Source organism: Protopterus annectens, chromosome 1.part0 (genome assembly GCF_019279795.1).
Source record: "Protopterus annectens isolate FY-2018-M chromosome 1.part0, PAN1.0, whole genome shotgun sequence".
In the NCBI taxonomy this organism is placed as follows: Eukaryota; Metazoa; Chordata; order Ceratodontiformes; family Protopteridae; genus Protopterus; species Protopterus annectens.
The window spans coordinates 1888669028-1888689327 of record NC_056725.1 but is presented as its reverse complement, the minus strand read 5'-3'; the positions used below and the strand labels follow the sequence as shown (position 1 = coordinate 1888689327).

At 38.2% G+C, this 20300-nt stretch overlaps 2 protein-coding genes across 3 annotated transcripts in view; one reads left to right on the top strand and one right to left on the bottom strand.

The window, feature by feature from the left end:
* CAPSL (calcyphosine like) overlaps positions 1-20300 on the bottom strand; it is a 607395-nt gene that overhangs the window by 69749 nt on the left and 517346 nt on the right. Inside the window, exon 5 of one of the 2 annotated variants that reach the window (XM_044069974.1) lies at positions 10161-10283. The exons of the other annotated variant lie outside the window; for it this stretch is intronic. Coding sequence (XP_043925909.1) covers positions 10182-10283 — 102 coding nt within the window. The 3' untranslated portion in view covers positions 10161-10181. The remainder of the gene's footprint in view (positions 1-10160; positions 10284-20300) is intronic. 2 annotated transcript variants of the gene reach the window in all.
* Positions 1-20300, top strand: part of IL7R (interleukin 7 receptor) — a 776271-nt gene that overhangs the window by 538617 nt on the left and 217354 nt on the right. The gene's annotated exons all lie outside the window — the stretch shown is intronic.

The window sequence follows — 20300 nt, the reverse complement described above, 5'->3', positions numbered from 1 at the left end:
TGGCTTCTGCTTTGATGTCCTCATTTCTTCATCTCTCCCACAATGTGCATCCTACCACCCATCTCAGGTACTTCATTTCCATTACTTCTAGCTTCCTCAACTGCTCTGCCTTTACTGCCCAGGTTTATGTACCACACATAAATACTGGTCACACCACTGTTTTGTACACCTTACCTTTCAACTTCTTTGGCATTTTTCTGTGACAGTTGGCTGCAGCCCTCTGTTTCTAGCTTTAACCTCATCATTCAGACTTCCTTTCTTCTCAACCACCCATACCAAACACCTGAAGCTGTCAATCTGCTTTTGCTTCTATCACAATTCTCAGCTTCATCTGATTTCCCCTATTTACTGCTGTTACAACTGTCTTATCTGTACTCAGTTTTATCCCATGTGCCTTCAGTTTTGCATTCCTTTCCCCTAACCTTTGCTGAAGTTATTGCTCAAAGTCTGCCTGTAATGCCATAGAGTCTGCATAAATGACCTGTTTACTAATGTAGGCCATCACCAGTATGAACAGTAGTGGACACAGGTCTGAACCCTGATGCACATCCACTCCATTATAAATATCAGCCTGGGCCTGTGCATAACATAGAAATGGCAAAGAATATTGCCAGGCTGGAAACTCAACACTGTAAAACTCTACTGCCAATCATGAGCGGACTGGTGATCCGCTGTGGCGACCCCTAACCAGGAAAAGCCGAAAGAAGAAGATAAAACTCATATTACAAAACACACTACTCTGAGTAACAGTGGGCTGCTTTCCAAACAAATAGCCATGATCTATGCACTAATACAGCTTCCAGCAATGTTAGTGTGCTGTACAATATATCACACTGTACAGTACTTTGCAACAAAGGGGTCTCTACTAATATTATAGTGCTCATACAAAACTGATGTGTTTGCAACTTGTCTCTCTCTCTCTTTATATATATATATATATATATATATATATATATATATGTGTGTGTGTGTGTGTGTGTGTTTGTATGTATATGGTTTCACTTCAGAATCTCGAACTACTGAAATATCAAATTTCAGTAGCTCAAGACCAAAGTGTCGAAACTGCACTTGCGCGAAAGTGCAGAATCCCAAATGCGGAAATGTCGAATCCATGGTTGTGGAGGCATGTACATGATGTGGGATTCCTGTGTTCATGATGTGCAGTGTGGTATGTGGAGGTAGCTGGAGATTAAGGTAAGTGATGTTTTACTAGGGGTTTTGGGTAGGGATTTTAGTGTGTGTGAGTGTGTTTGCAGTTTTGAGGTGTGGTTTAGGGTAGGTAGGCAAGAGTGTGAGTGTGTAAGTGTTAAGAGTGGTAGTATTTGCACGTATGTGATGTGTGTTTGTGCAAGGGGAGTGTAGAATGTGTGTGTGTGTGTGTGTGTGTGTGTGTGTGTGTGTGTGTGTGTGTGTGTGTGTGTGTGTGTGTGTGTGTTTGTATGTATATGGTTTCACTTCAGAATCTCGAACTACTGAAATATCAAATTTCAGTAGCTCAAGACCAAAGTGTCGAAACTGCACTTGCACGAAAGTGCAGAATCCCGAATGCGGAAATGTCAAATCCATGGTTGTGGAGGCATGTACATGATGTGGGATTCCTGTGTTCATGATGTGCAGTGTGGTATGTGGGGGTAGCTGGAGATTAAGGTAAGTGATGTTTTACTAGGGGTTTTGGGTAGGGATTTTAGTGTGTGTGAGTGTGTTTGCAGTTTTGAGGTGTGGTTTAGGGTAGGTAGGCAAGAGTGTGAGTGTGTAAGTGTTAAGAGTGGTAGTATTTGTACGTATGTGATGTGTGTTTGTGCAAGGGGAGTGTAGAATGTGTAGAGGTGGTTTTTGTGTGTTTTTTTTTAGTGCAACCTTGGAGTTAGTATATATATACATATATATATATATATATATATATATATATATATATATATATATATATATATAAGCAGCGAGGGTGTTGGGGGCGCTACTTATATGTAGGGTCCGGGAGTGTGTTTGTTTTGCTGTGTTTGTGTGTGTTTTGTTGGTGTGTAGTATAGGGAGGAAGGTGTATGTGTGCTTGTTTGTGTGTGGAGTGTGTATGTGGGCAGTCGCAATTCTGAATTTCGTGCTTTTGTGGTTTTGGGTTTTTTAGTTTTCGGCTTTACAATCTCGAGATACTGAATTTCGATATTTCAGTATTTCGGGATTGTAAAGTGAAACCATATATATATATATATATATATATATATATATATGTGTGTGTGTGTGTGTGTACAAAGATATAAATCTGCTGTGTACAAAGATATAGATCTGCAAGGGTATGCCACATACATAGATTTTTGCAGTGGACAGTTAAGTAATTTACAGGCTGTCCATGTTGCTGCCATAACTCACTACCAATGTCAGTGCACTGCCAGATAATTCGGAAGTGCCTCTGCATGTACTGGACCAATCACTGTGCTAGAAACACAATCATTATTTTGATGCATGTTTATCTGCAGACAAATATAAGGAATAAGGCATGAAAACTGACCTCTTTTGATACTAATGTGTAGGTCTTTGTGTCTCACTTCACAGTGAAAATAATGTGCTGCGTATGCATCACTGAGCATGCTAAATATATTATTGCACCCATAGGCAGTAGACTGCTTCAGAACTTTATGCTGCAGTGTTATTGGCCTATGGCCTATGCAGTCATTAGCCCACTGCAGCTGTAAGGCATGGGGGAATGGAATAAAGTTCTGGCTTAGACTTCAGTGTTTTCTTTATGACCCATATCTCCAGGACACTGTGATATTAGACCCCGCCTGTATGATCCAGCTCCTTGAACAATGGTTTAACAGAAGTACTCTACAGCCACTGAATAATGCAGCAGTCATGGCACCAGTTTTGCCTCTTACAGGAGAAGAAGCATTCCTTGCAGATGATGTTTGCATGATGGTACATCTTGTTAAAATCAGATTTTGCCACTCTGTACTTACCATTTATGCAAGGATTGTCTGAGATGCTTCAGATAACTGAGCAACAAGTTCTCCCATCATTATGAGAGTAAAAAGTAAGTGGGAATCTGTGGAGCTGCAACAAGCAAAGATGCTGCAAGAATTAACAGAAGTGGTTGCACAGCAGTACTTATTGTCTATAAGCACTGCTGTCTCTCACATGACTGTACTATGTGGCTGCAGGAGTTGTGAACAAAAATGGTACAGGCAGTGTGTCAACTACCTCTAGCTAATCACTCAGTATCTGTCAGACCATATTTTAGTTGACAGAGATATCATATGGTCATTGACTGACATGTATTGCCCAAGAACAGGATCAGGAGGAATGGTTGGACTTAGTATGTCAGTGGACAGCAAAACATATGACACACTAAGTACACTAGCAATAGGGATATTCCAAAGATAAACAGGCCACACAGTAGGCATATCATCCTGCAGAATATTAATTATGCTACTTAACATGCTACTTCTGCATGCAGATATGCATATTTGTTTCCACAACACACCAGGGGAAACATTTACCACCATGTGTTGCTTCTTAGATATCACCTGACCACTGAAATATGGGTTTTGTAGACTGCACACAAATGACACCATTCTATCAAAAGCCAAGCAGTATGAACAACAGAGTAGTTGATAATCAATGTGCCTACTCAGCGTCCTGAAAATGGCCATGTTTCCCACATCTGGCATACAAGCCATCTATAGTGCCACTTCCTGTAGAGTGAAATTCCCCAGGGTCACATAGTTGGTAAGAGCAGACATTGCACTAATAAGACATTTATAGGCACAAAAGCCATATATAAAAATTCCATCACCACCACATTATGCTCTCACTGTGTCTGAAGTGATGTCTGATAACCAATGGTATCCTGCACGGAGATGCAAGTATGGAATCCAGCATGGCGTGGTTGAACTGTAGTGTGACACCACCCATGCCCAAACCAAAAACATTATAGAGCATGCATTTGACTTACTTAAGCCCATAATTCTGCTACATGGATAGTGTATACATCTTGTGGGCACTGCAGTATGCCTCTGCCATGGTCTGTAAGATGTCTGTAGCATGCTGTATGCATTAAGATTACTAGGAAGTATGCAGACCAGCCATCCATCCCAGAAACCATGAGACCAACTTCAGCAGCCCCTGCTATAGCCAGCACACCAACCTTGTCCGGCAACACTAGAGAGGGTTCATACCTTCAGACAACACTGGGCATAGTATATGCCAGTGTAGATGATACAGTAACATCTAGTCCATGACAGGCACACAAGGCTGTAGGACAAACAAGAAGTTTGCAGTATTAGTTAAAGGCTGTGCCAGGCAGTTCTTCAGGCATCTTCACATACACCGTGCCATACCTAGGGGGAACACAAGTGGGTGACTGTCCCAGTAGCAAGCTGTTAGTGTGGTGTGAGCTGTAATGCTGATGGGCCTGAAGCACAATACCAGCAAGGTACTTCTGGCATTCATTCATTATCAGCATTTATTTAGCCATAGCAATTTAATTTTGTGTATGTGTGCCTCTCTGTTAAGTAGCAAGTATGTATTACTATAGTACAAAGGCTCCTTTTCTCCAGAGGAACTTTTGCTCTTCAATTTTGTTTTCTGAGGAGTGCCATGCTGGAGGACAATTTTAACTAACATCTGCTCGAGATTATAGTCACCATTCGCATAGTTGCCTAAGAATATAATGACTCATGGCTGATATCACAACCTAGATGTACAGCATATAACTAGAGGTGGAAACAGTGGTTTTGTGCCAAGGGGGTACTCTGTCCCATAGACAATGTCCTCCGGTGACCAGAAAGAGGTGTCAAGGGACCCCATGACTGGGATGGGGTTCCATTACTGGGGTCTAGGGTTACTGTGCTCACTTGACATGGCAGGACTAGAAGCACCCATGACAGAGATGCCGCAATGTGACATTACTTGTATGAAGTCTGCTATTTATGTGTTCACCATCTCCAGTAAATGTGATGGGGTAGAGTACTGGGATATTCTCAAACCTGTAGGAACAGACTATCTACCTTGTAATTACTAGCCAGTGCAACCACCTAATGTCAGTACACACCACTGATGATGGACAACACTGCTGGACAAGCTAGTGGTAATGATAGTTACTGTTCCCTGCGTGGAGATGGATATTACTGCATATGCTGCCATACCTCATGGGACCTAACATGACATTGCCCGTGCACTCCATGGCCTCAGTAGGCACTGGCTGTTTTGGGTGAGATCCTCAGTGAAGACATTTACCACAGCAATTGTCTCCATGTTGGCATGGATAGAAGCAGACTGTACCCAAAAGATAAAATGTGCACATTTGCTGATTGAACCTGGCACCACTCATGCATCAGGACCAGCTGTGCTATGTGACAATGCCATGAACTCTTGGGTATTCCCACATTCAATGCACATCATGCCTCTGCTGCTGTCACAGGGGTAGCACTGTTGGTTCTCTCAGCCACTGAACAGATCCCCAGTGGTGACAGTGAGTGTTCATGTGTAGCCTGTAGTGCTCAGTTGTGAGTGATACCATAGCTGTACCCTGAACAAAAGGATGGAGGACCACCCATGAGAGAGATTAATAATGGCTGTATCATTTGACTGTGACTTACTTTGTGTCTTGGCATCATCATTAGACCCTGCACATGTGCTGTCATTAGCCTGTTTTCCTGCCCCAGCCTGTACAGGTGTCACCACAGCAGTGGTCTGGAATATGAGTATATAGGTTCATAGGTTCATAGGTATAGATACTAGGCTATCTGCCCTAGGGCATTTATAAGCCTAGCCAGAGTGTATTTGGCTTCCGCCTCCCTATTAGATTAGCCTACTGTGCCTCTAGCCTGTAGTCTATACAATATAGAATAGGGAGAATCTGAATACATATGATACACATGCGACCCCATGTTGTGCACAGAAATAGTGGTACAGAATATGCAGGTATAGGACATGCACATACCTTTGCTGATATTCCTACATGACTGTACACCTGATATATTTATGGGAAACATATGCTTTGATATATGTGGCCTGCTTATATCTTTATGTGTACTACTGCTACAGCTGCTGCTGCTGTTGTCACTGTTGCTGCATATGCAATCAATACGGACAACAGCATGGATCATTTTCCTCTAAGAAATATAAGGGTTGGCCACACCTGGAACCTGTGTCCACTCTTCTAGGCTTGATCTTCTCCGAGCAAAAACACTAGGAACCCCTCTTCATCAGTTAGACTTGCAGTTAGGAGGTGTCCTCCTGCCAACAGATGATCTTTTTACCACTAGGGTGCATTTTTTTCTTGTAGGTCCACCTCATCATGGCAATGACACACTTCTGACATCATTGTGATGTGTGATTCCACCCACCAACAGCAATGCTATGCTGGGCAATGTCTCTCAGAAATAGTCCTGTAGCAGCTGCTGAGCACCCCTTCTCCTCAAAAGACACTACCTATAGTTCCTGTGTGCCTACAGCAAGATGTCATTCTCTTCAACCTCTGCCATTCACCCATGCTACAGTACACGAAGATAGTAATATAAAAAAGTGATACAGCTGTACACCAGTGACTGACTGGGACAACAGGTTGCCAGTTACAGACAGAAGGTTGCCATAGGTATACTCAGTGTTACAGGTTTGGACAGAAATAGAAGCACAATAGGTGCCAGTAATATATATATATATACCATGTTATGGACAGTGAAGTACTCCAGTGATATGCCAGACCAGTGGTAGGAGCAGATGTGTTCATGTTTACATCTCGAGTGCCTGCCTTAAAGAAGCCCACAGGGATATATAAAGGAAGGGTGAGCTTCACAAACAGTATGGGAAGGAGCCAATTGGTGGCTTACAAGTGACAGTGGGCTAATGGGCCATGAAGTTGAGGTTATACATGGGATGGCCCAATACAGGTTTTACCACAACATGTGCACACAGCATGCCTGTTTAGGACATGCAGAATAGTGATAGGATATGCAACCCTGATAGTAAGCAGCCTTCTCACAGCCACAGTGCAGATTCACAACTACATATATTGTATATGGACTACATGTTGGTACAAGTGGTAGGTAAGTGTACTACAGATTAGTCTATGTGCCTTGATACTGTTTCAAAGTAAGGGCTTACATGTACAACACCCCCGAGAAATACATCTTACCGCATTACTGTAGCTCACTGTGTACCTCTCACATGGCTGTAATGCCTTTAAAGTATGCTACTCTGCTGTTAGAAACTTGCTTTAAATTGATGTATTGGTATTGCTGCTAATGCTCCCTTTTTCTGCTATGTAATTTGGCGTTTAAAAGGTGGCACATCTGCTTAAGTTGCAAATACAGAGTAGTTTGTATGCAATGTTTAGAACACATTGTATGGTATGTATCCAATGAGTCTGAGTTCCAGGTATGGCCATGAATCATTCCATTTCAGTGAAACATACACATGACATGATGCACAGATACATTTCCCTGCCCACTGGGCTTGTGCATTCTGTCAGCATGTGAATGCATGTCCTGCTTTGCAATCCCGCTATACTGTGCTGCTTGTGATTCAGAATTCACATTTCCAGTATAAACCACAGGCCATCTTTTTGTTTTACTTGACATTTTTGGCAATGGCTGTCAGTGTTAATGCACCACAAACAGTATCTGCCTGGGTTGCTAAGTACAGCATGATCATATTCTTTCTCCTACACAGCCAGCTCAGGAAGCAGCCGGTGGGACCCTAGGTAGATCCATTTTGGATGATGGCTGACAGGTACAACCTGACTGAGTTCTTACCAAGCTTACTAGCATCCTGATGACCAGTGAGCAGTGCAGACAAGCTGAGATGATGATCTCAGGCTATGCTAAGCAGATATTATGTAGGGATGCCCTGAATGGTACAGTAAGTATTTGGCACTGATACGGTATACCAAACTACAATGGTAAACTTTTTTTAAGTCATTCAAAGCAGTATAACTAAAAAAGGTAATTTCTTTTAACAGATAACAGGACATATGAGGTGGGCTACTGTCTGAGACTGTATCTGTGCTGTGCCTTTTGCTTTTTTATATGTCAGGACACTGTTTCACACTGCTAGTTACTGCATGATGTAGCTGATATGTTCGGCACAGTGGAATCAGTGTATTATCTACTGGTGATTACTATAGTACCTGTACCATTTATACTACAGCTTCACTTATGACAGCTTTCCCATTTTGTCTCCCTGCTGCACATCATGAAGATGCCAAGGATCTGCAGGAACATGAGTCATAACCAGCCCCTGACTTGCTTGTGGATATATGTGAGAGGGATGGCACTGCCACAGCAGTGTAGGCTGTTCTATCCTCTCTCAGACAGGTAGTCTGGCTCATCCTCCTCCTGCAGCCCATCCATCAGTGCAGAAGGAGGTACAGAAAGTGGCCTACTGGATAGCCATCGACATGCCCCTCATGAAACACACTTCAGATGTGCTTAACTGGTGGGCTCCTGCAACCAGGCTTCAAGAGGTGAGTGTGGCCCCTACAACCAACTAGCCTGAACTGTATTAACAATATGATGGGTTATACTGACATCCCCCTGGACTACTTAAAAGCCAGTGTGCTACCTGTACCACATGATTTCCTCAGATAGGTGTACCCCCCTTTATTTGGCCACAACCCATCCCTTGTGCATTGTAAACTTCTCTCTGTTTTTCCCTGTCCAGCCCATGTCTCCCCTTCTCTGAGTGTACACATCCACCCCTGTTTTTCTGTATTGATTTGTCTTTCTTTCTGCATCCCCACTGCTCAACAATCATCTCCTTTCCTCCCCCTGTTTACTTATAACCTTTCCTATCATCCCTTCTACAAGTTATTTATCTCCACAAGAAAGAATGTATCCTGCTTCTTCCCAACTACCTGAAATCTTGTTTGCTATGTTCCCCCATTTTCTACTGTCCTATACTTTTCTTTCTTCTCCATTCATGAAAACAGTAAGTGCTCAGGTAACGGAACACCAGATAGCAGATTTTTACACGGTGCTTACACTGTGTTGTAAGTTATTACTATGCCTGCTCAAGCAAACTCATCTATCTTCTGCCTTCCAGTCTCATGAAATTTAAACTGGCCAGAATTTGGATGTTCCTTTACACTACAGTTTATCTTCCTTGGCTTGTGACCTTTTAAAAATTCTCTAATATTCACATGTGAGCATAGCAAGTTGCTTAGCTATGCAGTCTTTCTGACTGAAGAATCATGTGTACTTTAAACTGCAGTGTACTTCCACTCTGAGGTACAAGCCTTACTCAGGCTATTAATCGCAGCCAGAGTGTTTCCACCAAATTACATTATTTTACTATAATATATTGGTTATTATAAATGGATGCAAACTTAATTTATTTTACTGACAGAAAAAGTTGTCTTTACCAAATTTACACACTTTAACAAATTAAGGCATGTTATCTAAATATTGTTATAAAAGCTGGTAAGATTCCTTTAAGATAAGTAAATCAAGCTATTTAAATGTTAGAGAGAATAACAATATTAGTTATCACTGCAACAACAAAATAGAAATGATTGGCTTAGAAATCAGTAAAATCATTTCAGATAACTTTTATGATTCTTTCAATGTATTTTCACTGCAGGTTTCAATTTATTCAAAGTGTAAATGTGTGTTCTATTAAATATATTGTATTTCAGAAATGAATACCTGAACTTTAATTAAGTATATGAAACTCAAATAACAAGGAACATGTAGATGTAAATGTTCATGCTTCTTTTTAATGTTATCTACTTATATACATATTTCAAAATTAACTACTGTAATTACTACATTATAGTAAAATACAGTATGTTAGTTACTCCTCAGCTGTGCCTTTGCTACTTTGGCAAAAAAAAAATACTTAATTTAGATTCCTATATGATTATTATGAAAATTAAAAAGCTGTACCACAACAAAGTTTGTGTTTACTCTGCATTTGTTTCAGATGTTTTCTGTTTTGAATGTCACTTTTTAAAATAATAATATACTGACTAAGCATATATCAGTCATACTGACTGAATTCTCAGAATCATTTATCATTCTGTTTTTGTTAGTCAGTGGTAGATAAAAATAAGAGTTTGAACCACTGCAGTGAAAAATCTAATCACATCAGCAATGACTGTCTGCATGCTGTTATGATAAGCCTGAAATCACATAACACGTAAGGTTAAAATCACTCCTAAATCATACGTCTTTGTTATCAGTCTTTGGTTAAAGTTTCCAAGCATTTTTCATCATGACGATAAAGTACACATCAGTGTCTATTGATGCACTGACTCCTGCATAGTAGTTCATAAACTCATCTGGTGTTACCTAAAATGAAACGGGAAGGAATGAGACAAGTGATCTGTAAACAGATATATCAGGTTAACGCACCTTGGGAAAACCTAAAGAAACAAAATACATTCATTTTATTAATACAGAGAAAAATGTTATTTAGATGACTTTGTGAATTATTTTTATTCTCATGCACAAGTCTGATATGCCTCTGTAAGACAAAATAGAGTTAGAGTATTACCTATAAAATAAAAAAGGGAGGGACAATCAGTTTAGTTATGAAAAAAGGTAGACACACATTGTTATAACAGTTTACTACACGTTTAACTTACAGACTTCAAAGGAAAAGGCTTTGCATCCACTAGATTATAACACTTAACAGTTCTGTAAAAAATTCTTTTAACTAAAAAAATGCTAATAATTTTAAAGAAAATCCAACAGTGTTTCATTTTTGTGAACCAACTCTTCAGAAGGAGATTGGAATGCAACACTTGCTAATGGATGGCATGAAAGTAAAATCATTATATTTTATTACAAAAGACAAAAGGGCCATAATGTGTGCATAGTGAAACTCAGGACAGGATATACATACATAGTAAACCAGTACACATCTCTTTACTATAACCACTAGGGTTGCCACCTTTTCAAATTGCCAAAGTGGGACATTTTTGGCACAAAACATCAGATTTTACAGGCCGACACATACCCATGTTCAGTACAAAGGTTAGAACTTAACTTTTTTATCTAAATAAAAGCTTATTCTTGTACCATTCTAGTTGCTTATTCTGTTTCTTATAACATTTAGGTATTTTCGATACAGAATAACTGTTTTATGCAACTATTACATAAAATATAGGAAATAATTTTGTCCTAAAATCTCAGGACATTTGCCATTTTTTTAATTTTTTGTCAGAACACAACTGCCCAAAGAGGGACTGTCCCTCGCAAAGTGGGACAGGTGGTAACCCTAATAACCACATGCATTGACTCATCAGTCACAGTTATGTTATAGGTTTGACTCACTTCTTTTCCATCTTAAAAGTATTCAGCTGCTCTAGCAGATATGTTCATCACTCTGCTTCATATTTGAAACCTGGATTATTTCAATTAAGCTACAGGAAAAAAACAAAACTCTAAAGATACCATTTTCTAATATGCATATGCAGCAAAAGTTTACACCCCCCCCCCCATCCCGCATGCCTACATGCAGTAATACTTGCAGCTCACTCTCCCGGTATCAGTTTGCCTGATCACAAACATTAGCTGGTGTTCTGTCTGACAGTGTCTGATAAGTAAGAGGAAGAAAACTGTCCTTAACAAATTTAAACTGCATTTTTCTTTTCACTTCTCTGTTTGTTTTTGTTCCATCCTTCCAAAGTTGACCTTCAAGCACAAACCAAAATATAACAAGCATCAGTTAATGTCAGCTGTTGTCATGTACTTTGTAGAATAGGAAACAGCACACAAAAGACATGTCATTCTATTAAAATTAAATGAGTGGTATTACTTGGGTGTACATATGGGCTGCATGAGTTTCATTATCAAACAGTAAACCAAGTGTTCCAGTTTTATTTCCTATTTTGGTGGGATAGATGCATGGTTTTACTCCAAAAGCAAAACAACAGAAACCAAACAGAGAAAGAAAAGGAAAGAAAACAGGGAAAGTATTGTACGCATAAATCAAACTGAGTAACATGAAAATGGAATATAGCCAATACAGAAAAATGAACATAACTATACATTGAAACAAAGGCATGGTAACATGAAGTCCTACACTAGCTCCTTATTATAGTAGTACAAATTAATATCAAGACATCTCATCAGATTAAATGTAAAGTCAGTCCAATAGCACAAAAGCCATGGTTTAAAATATACTGCAGGCTTGTCTGAAATTATCTGGTACGGCATTCAAATATGAACTCTAATTCTCTTACATGCTATACTACTGCTCAATGAATGAAAATTCCCTGAGCCTCAACTGCCCAAACTTGATTCCCTAACAATCCTGGCAATTCCACTGAAAAGCATTGTTGGGAATCGTGCCTGCACCAAGTACCCTTTCCAGGTGTTTGCCCCTTCCCCCTGCAGTGCAACCATGGAAATGATTATTTAAGTTAGGATTGGGGAATATGCCCCCACATTAGGGAAGTGCATGGGGCTTGCTCCCTGCAAAAACAGACAACAATGCTTTCAGGAAATTGAGCCTTGGGGTATTGCTATTCATCTACTCATAGGCAACACTATAGTATGCATATTTCATTTTGGGGCCCCATAACAGTACGACATTATGGCCTTATGTTAGAATTAACATAGTTCTGAACTGTTTGTTTCTGTGCATTAGCTGTGCATGATTACTCTCCTGCAATGAAGTAATATTTCTGTGTATGACTTTAATAAAAACTTAGGACTTAAACCTATGTATCAGCTAACAAATAAACATTTATTAACACCGCAAATACATGTTCTTTGTCTTTCACTCTTTTTCTTCTTGACAATAAAATGTTTGTAAACAGAATAGTAAGATGAAATCTCTGTGAGCTACAACTTTAACATGTTTGACTTTATCACAAAGCTTGGTGTAGTTAAATATTTCAATAACCGGGAAAGTGTTCTGATCTTATACATCGTTTTTAAATGTTAAACAAAATGGCGAGGGTAAGGACAAAAGTAAAGACTGTATGCATGTATAATTTAGTGTAACCAGGCAAACAGCAGCACTTTGTGAGTTGGGAGGAAATATGATAGAAGAAAGCCTTAGTAAAGGCAGGAGAAGAAACAGAAAAGTACAAAGGCAGTAACTTGCAATGAACAGACCCTTAGACATATATATATATATATATATATATATATATATATATATATATATATATATATATATATATATATATATATATATATATATGGGTCTATATGAGTACATCGACATGTCATAACATCGACATGCACTATGTCGACATGAAATCACCGACAAACCATATTACCAAAACTGCAAATAGCCGACAGTCACTTGTTTGACAACTGCAAATTAAACATTCGAAAAGAGTGTACTATATAGTACACTTGCATGGTAGTGTCCATCTGTCGAATTACGCTAACATAAAACACATAATACAAAGAGAGCCTCAACATGACAGGAAATAAATACTACAAATTGCAGAACGTACTACTTCTATTTGAAAGTGCCTTGCGATACCATATTTCTTCGGTGCAGAGCACATATAGCTCTGAGTAACGCGACTATTTAACTTGTAGAATTACTTCCTATATGCTAACTACCTGCACGTGTTTATTCACTGTTTATTACTTTAACATAGTTTTATTTTGTGGTCATGCACTTTGCTTTCTGTCGCTTTAAATAGCCGACAGTCACTTGTTTGACAGACAGCAAAGTGCATGAGCACAAAATAAAACTATGTTAAAGTAATAAACAGTGAATAAATACGTGCAGGTAGTTAGCATATCGGAAGTAATTCTACAAGTTAAATAGTCGCGTTACTCAGAGTGATATGTGCTCTGCACCGAAGAAATATGGTATCGCAAGGCACTTTCAAATAGAAGTAGTACGTTGAAATATGGTATCGCAAGGCACTTTCAAATGATAGTAGTACGTTCTGCAATTTACAGTATTTATTTCCTGTCGTGTTGAGGCTCTCTTTGTATTATGTGTTTTATGTTAGCATAATTCGACAAATGGACACTACCATGCAAGTGTACTATATAGTACACTCTTTTCGAATGTTTAATTTGCAGTTGTCGAACAAGTGACTGTCGGTTATTTGCAGTTTCGGTAATATGGTTTGTCGGTGATTTCGTGTCGACATAGTGGATGTCGATGTTATGACATGTCGATGTACTCATATAGACCCATATATATATATATATATATATATATATATATATATATATATATATATATATATATATATATATACACACACACATACACTGTATATATATATATATATATATATATATATATATATATATATATATATATATATATATATATATATATATATATATATATATATATAAACGCCAAAAAATGTATATTCCAGCACTCGAAATAATTCAAATAGCCAAAGTTATTAGAAGTTTATTAGGCAACCTGCCCAACACAAACACACGCTCAAAACGTCCTCAGTATAATATATATATATATATATATATATATATATATACACACACACACACACACACACACACACACACACACACACACACACACACACACACACATACACACACACACACATGCACGCACACACACACACACTCACACACACACACACACACACACACACACACACACACACACACACTGTATACAGACTTGTAAGGCACAATCACTAACCTTTGTAACACCCTTTAATGTTTGTACAATGAACAAGCACTTATAGTTGAGAAGGTCACATTGGGCAACAAACAATGAATATGAATTTGGGGGTTGGGAGCTAGCTGACATTGTACAATTAGTATAGAACATGAATTCAGGAGGCTGGATAGGAGGGGTGATGCCGGCCAATAAGCAATGGACATATATTTGTCAGGTGGGCAATTTAAGGATGGAGCAGATTTTCATAAGGTAAAATATCATAGATGGTATTCTGCAAAACTGGTGTTAAAATGTTGAAATGTTAGCAAGTCATAAGGAGATTTTCACCAAGGTTAAAAACAGATTCATAACTTCAGTTGTTAGCAATACTTTGGAGCAATGTTTTCAAAATAATCATCTTTTTATTCTATTCTATATTTTATTTATTGCAAACAACATTTTCCAGTTTCACAAAAAGTTACTAATAAAAATCCATTATAAAACAGACAGAATTAACTAAAGAAAAGAAAATTTTGAGGAGAATAAAAAAAGAAAGAAAATACACACATCAGTAGTATCGCATAAAAGAAATACTAATAATAACAAACATTGCCTGCTGGGATATAAAAAGTATAATACAGCATTCACCATTCAAACTGAGAAAAAAATGAGTCATTGTAGATGCCTTTTAATTATTTAATATTTTGCATGTAGTTATCATTGTTGCTAACACCACTTTAGCATAACCTTCATTGGCTACAATGTCTAACTTATCAAAAAGAAACATTTGTTACTCATAAATCAATATGCCTTCTTAGTACCTTATGAGAACATTCTGTATGTATAAAACCATCTGAGAGCAAGTCAACCAACAATGAAATAAATCAACATTATGATACCTACAATGTCAACATGGTGTATTTGGTAAAAAAAACATTTGCAATAAACAAAATGGGGAATAATGAACTCCTTACATTATTGTTAGCTGGGTTAAAGCATTAGAGATAGATCTATGAGAAATTGATATATTGATCAAAGAATATTTTCCACTCAGACAAAGAAGATTGAATTCCCAGTGCTGCTTCCCACTTCAGTTTCCCTGGGAAAACATGACAGTGGTTCATTTTCCTAAATGTTTAATAGACTAGCAAAATGTGGCATTATTTGTCAAAATATGAAGCATATTTCCATAGTTTTGAGGATGACAGAGTAAGTCAAGAACCTTTCTTAGCAAACTTTTCACTAAGTCAGATAAATTTTGAAAAGGTAGCAATATAGCTGAACGTCATATTCACAAAATCTATTTCACTATATCTCAACATGAAATAGACAACTTTTAAAACCTATCTTGGTATCCAAAATCATTTAAACAGAGGCATAATATGTTCAACTGAAATATTAAAAAAATTGTTTATTAAAAAAACTGATGACCTTGTAAAGAAAAGCTAATACCATAGAACAATTAGACCTAACATCTTCTTCATATCCGTCAGCTAATATTATCCTCTCTAACCTGGTTCTTCATTACATTCTAAGAGGATCGAGACACAGTGCTTCTCTTAATATCTGGAAATGTGAGTCCCATTGATCTTTAGGAGCCCATGGGATCATTGGAGAGCCACTCCTCCATAAAAGCACTCCTTGACTTGGCTATACCATAATGGTATGGCAGGAGAACAAGAATTAAAAGAAGAAATAAAATATAAAATGTTCATTTTCTCCCCATTTATCCTCTCACCCAAAGATAAAAATTGAGGATTTTAGCTTGGCTGGCCTTTCTTTTAACTAAAAACTATTATAAGAAAGAGATGTAGTTTTTTCATAACACTTGGTATAGGAATCTGTAAAATGTAGTAGTTTAAACCAATGGAATGTCCATATTATCACCGAAAATTCCTTCATCTTTAAGGGTAATCCTCTCAAAATTCTGATAATATATTATATACCCTATAATACCTTGAGCATATCTTAAAACATTTTGTAATTGGATTTATCGTTCTGCAAAATTGGTGATAAAATGTTGAAATGTTAGTAAGTCTTTAAATAAGGAAATTGTCACCAAATTTAAAAACAGATTCATAACTACAGTTGTTAGCAACATTTTGGAGCAATACTTTACTATAAATAACATATCATCAGTGTATGCCATCAATGTTATCTTTTCATTTTTATACTGATCCCAGATATAATTGAATGAAATATATTCAAAACCAGATTTATACTCAATACAAATAAAGTGGGAGATAATGTGCATCCCAGATGGACTTGTACTTTCATTTAACTTTTACATATACATTAGTGAACATACAGGCCGCGGTGGTGCAGCGGTTATCATTGTCGCCTCACAGCAAGAGGTTCTCCCATTCGATTCTCGGCTGGAGCACCTTCTGTGTGGAGTCTGCATGTCCTCCCCGCGGTCTAGTGGCATTTAAAGGCATGCAGGTAGATGTGCCTTCTTTGAAGGTTGGGCGTCGGGCTGGCACCTCGCCAACGTAAAAATCCACTGCCAATCATTAGCGGACCCGAGTTCAGCTGTGACGACCCCTAACAGGGAAAAGCCGAAAGACATTACTTACATTAGTGAACACACATTAGCTGATTATGGACTGGATTAAAGATGCAGGTCATGAATAATATTATAATACCTGAAAGATAAATTCTCTTTTTAACATATCAAAACATTTGGATGCATCTAACTTCATTACACTAGTCACATACTGAAATGATGGAGCATGTTCTAGATTTTTCAGAACAGAAGATGGATACTTCTTAGCATCACAAATTGATCCATTAGGACAGAAACAAACTATACATCAACATTTTACCTGCAGTAATAAGGATTTTCTTGTTCATAATACTTGTTAATCTAGTTAGTATTTATAATAGATATCAATCTATACTTTTCAGGATAAGTCCCTTACTTATTTTCCATTCTAAGTAATATCATCTCAGCTATAATAAATTATTGTGGAACTTTCCAGTTTGGAATTGTTAGAAAATGTGGAAGTTACAATATGTAGTGAACAACAAGATCTATACAAGTTATACAGATCTCTGCAATGAATCCATCTGGACAAGAGGATTTTTTAAATATAAAAACTGCATCATTTACATTCTTCCACATGATATGATAAGTATCAGTCTCAAGCTTTAACTTGAAATATTTGTAGCCAGACAATTATTAATCATTTCATTATCATTACACAGTTTCTGTTTTATAATGTTTTAACATTCTGAACAATAACTAATTGAATATTTCTATTATCAGATGCTGCAATATTTATAGGATTTCTAAGATGTGCATTTTAACCTGGGAGATGTAAACTCCTCTTTATGGCTATTCCAAAATTACATTTTTATTGTAACATACACACAGAATTCAGAAGATGTAAACCATCCAATATGCATCCTTCTTTTATAATTCTTTTTAATCTCCTATAACCTCTAAAAGGATGAAGTTATCAAATGATGGTGTGAGTAAAGGCAAAAAAACATTAGAGCTTTAATTATAGTTTGAATATAAATCAGCTGACATCAGAAGAAAATCAATGTATAGTAATAGTCTGGCCATGTGTGAAATATGGGAAAATTCTATTTTCTGAGTTTATTTCCTCCTCCATCCATCAGTCAGTTTTTCTTGGTCCATAAACTGGTGTAACATCCTGACTTCAACATCATAATGACCAATCATGTTATGAATCTAAACCATGAAGTCAGAAGTATCACTGTATAATTCCATCTTAAAATGTTACTTCTAAGTATGTTATCAAAGATGTTTCTTGTCCAAAATCTCCTGTTGGTACAGAAATGGATAAGGACAGTACAGCTGCCCATGAGCTGCAGCCAAATAGTTGGCAATTTGCAAGTTTAGTGTAAAAATGGCGGACTTTATTTATGTTAGAAAGAAATTATTACTAATGTACATGTAGTTTCTTTGTGGATTTAGAGAAAGCATATGACAGGGTGCCTAGAGAGGAGTTGTGGTATTGTATGAGGAAGTCGGGAGTGTCAGAGAAGTATGTAAGAGTGGTATAGGATATGTACGAGGGTAGTGTGACAGCTGTGAGTTCTGCGGTGGGAGTGATGGATGCGTTTAAGGTGGAGGTGGGATTACATCAAGGTTCAGCTCTGAGCCCTTTCTTATTTCTAATGGTGATGGACAGGCTGACAGACGAGATCAGACAGGAGTCCCCGTGGACTTTGATGTTTGCAGATGACATTGTGATCTGTAGTGAGAGTAGGGAACAGGTGGAGGAGACCCTGGAGAGGTGGAGATATGCTCTAGAGAGAAGAGGAATGAAGGTCGGCAGGACTAAGACAGAATATATGTGTGTGAATGAGAGGGAGGATAGAGGAATGGTGAGGATGCAGGGAGTAGAGGTGGCGAAGGTGGATGAGTTTAAATACTTGGGATAAACAGTTCAGAGTAATGGTGAGCATGGAAGAAAGGTGAAGAAGAGAGCACAGGCAGGATGGAGTGGGTGGAGAAGAGTGTCAGGAGTGATTTCTGACAGACAAGTACCAGTAAGATTGAAAGGGAAGGTCTACAAGAGGGTAGTGAGACCAGCTATGTTATATGGGTTGGAGACAGTGGCATTGACAAAAAGGCAGGAGTCAGAGCTTGACGTGGCAGAGTTGAAGATGTTAAGATTTGCTCTGGGTGTGACGAGGATGGACAGGATTAGGAATAAGTATATTAGAGGGTCAGCCCAGGTTGGAAGGTTTGGAGACAAAACCAGAGAGGCAAGATTACATTGGTTTGGACATGTGCTGAGGAGGGATGCAGAGTATATTGGGAAAAAGATGCTAAGGATGAAGCTGCCAGGTAACAGGAAAAGAGGAAGGCCTAAGATAAGGTTTATGGATGTGGTGAGAGAGGACTTGCTGGTGGTTGGTGTGACAGAGAAAGATGCAGAGAACAGGAAGAAATGGAAACAGTTGATCTGCTGTGGCGACCCCTGACGGGAGCAGTTGAAAGAAGAAGAAGTACATGTAGTTTCAGAACTATGGCAGCAAGCAATGTTTTAGAACAAAAATTCCAGAACATTCATCTAAAAGGTCTACTTCTTGGAGTCTGTGATGTCACACAGATGGCACTGTGTGAATTTGGTGTTAAAATGTTGATATTTTGATATGTTGATATTTTGAAAGGTTATTAAAAATGTTTGTCTTATGTAATGTAGACTCTTAGCCCTACTCATTTTCTACAAATCTTGCAGCCATATAACATGAAGTCAGAAATATCATTCTGCAATTCCATCTTGAAAGATGGTTGTATGCTTGTTCTGGGAAAAGTTCAGTTGTCTGGGACAAAAAGGGAGTCATCAGAATGACCTTAGAGGACTCCTTCTGAATATTCATAAGTACCCTAGATATCAGTGGAAAGGGTAGAAAAACATACAGAAACATTCCTGTCCAAGGAAAAGAAAAGGCATCTGTCTTCCAGGCCTTGCATGAAGTCCTGGAACACAAACTTGAGGAACTCTCCACAACTGATCAAACCTTGGAAGACCCTGTGATCAAGTTTCCATTCATGAGGGTCTCCCCTTGTCTTGCTCAGTTTGTCTGCCACACAGATTTGCACTGATGGAATGTAGGATGCATGTAGAGTGAGAATGTGCTGGGAAGCTAAATCCCTAGCCAGCAAAGGGGGGAATGTTCTGGTTCCCCCTTGCATGTTGATGTACCACATGCCTGTGGTATTATCTGTAAGAATTTGAAGGGCTCCCAAGGACCAA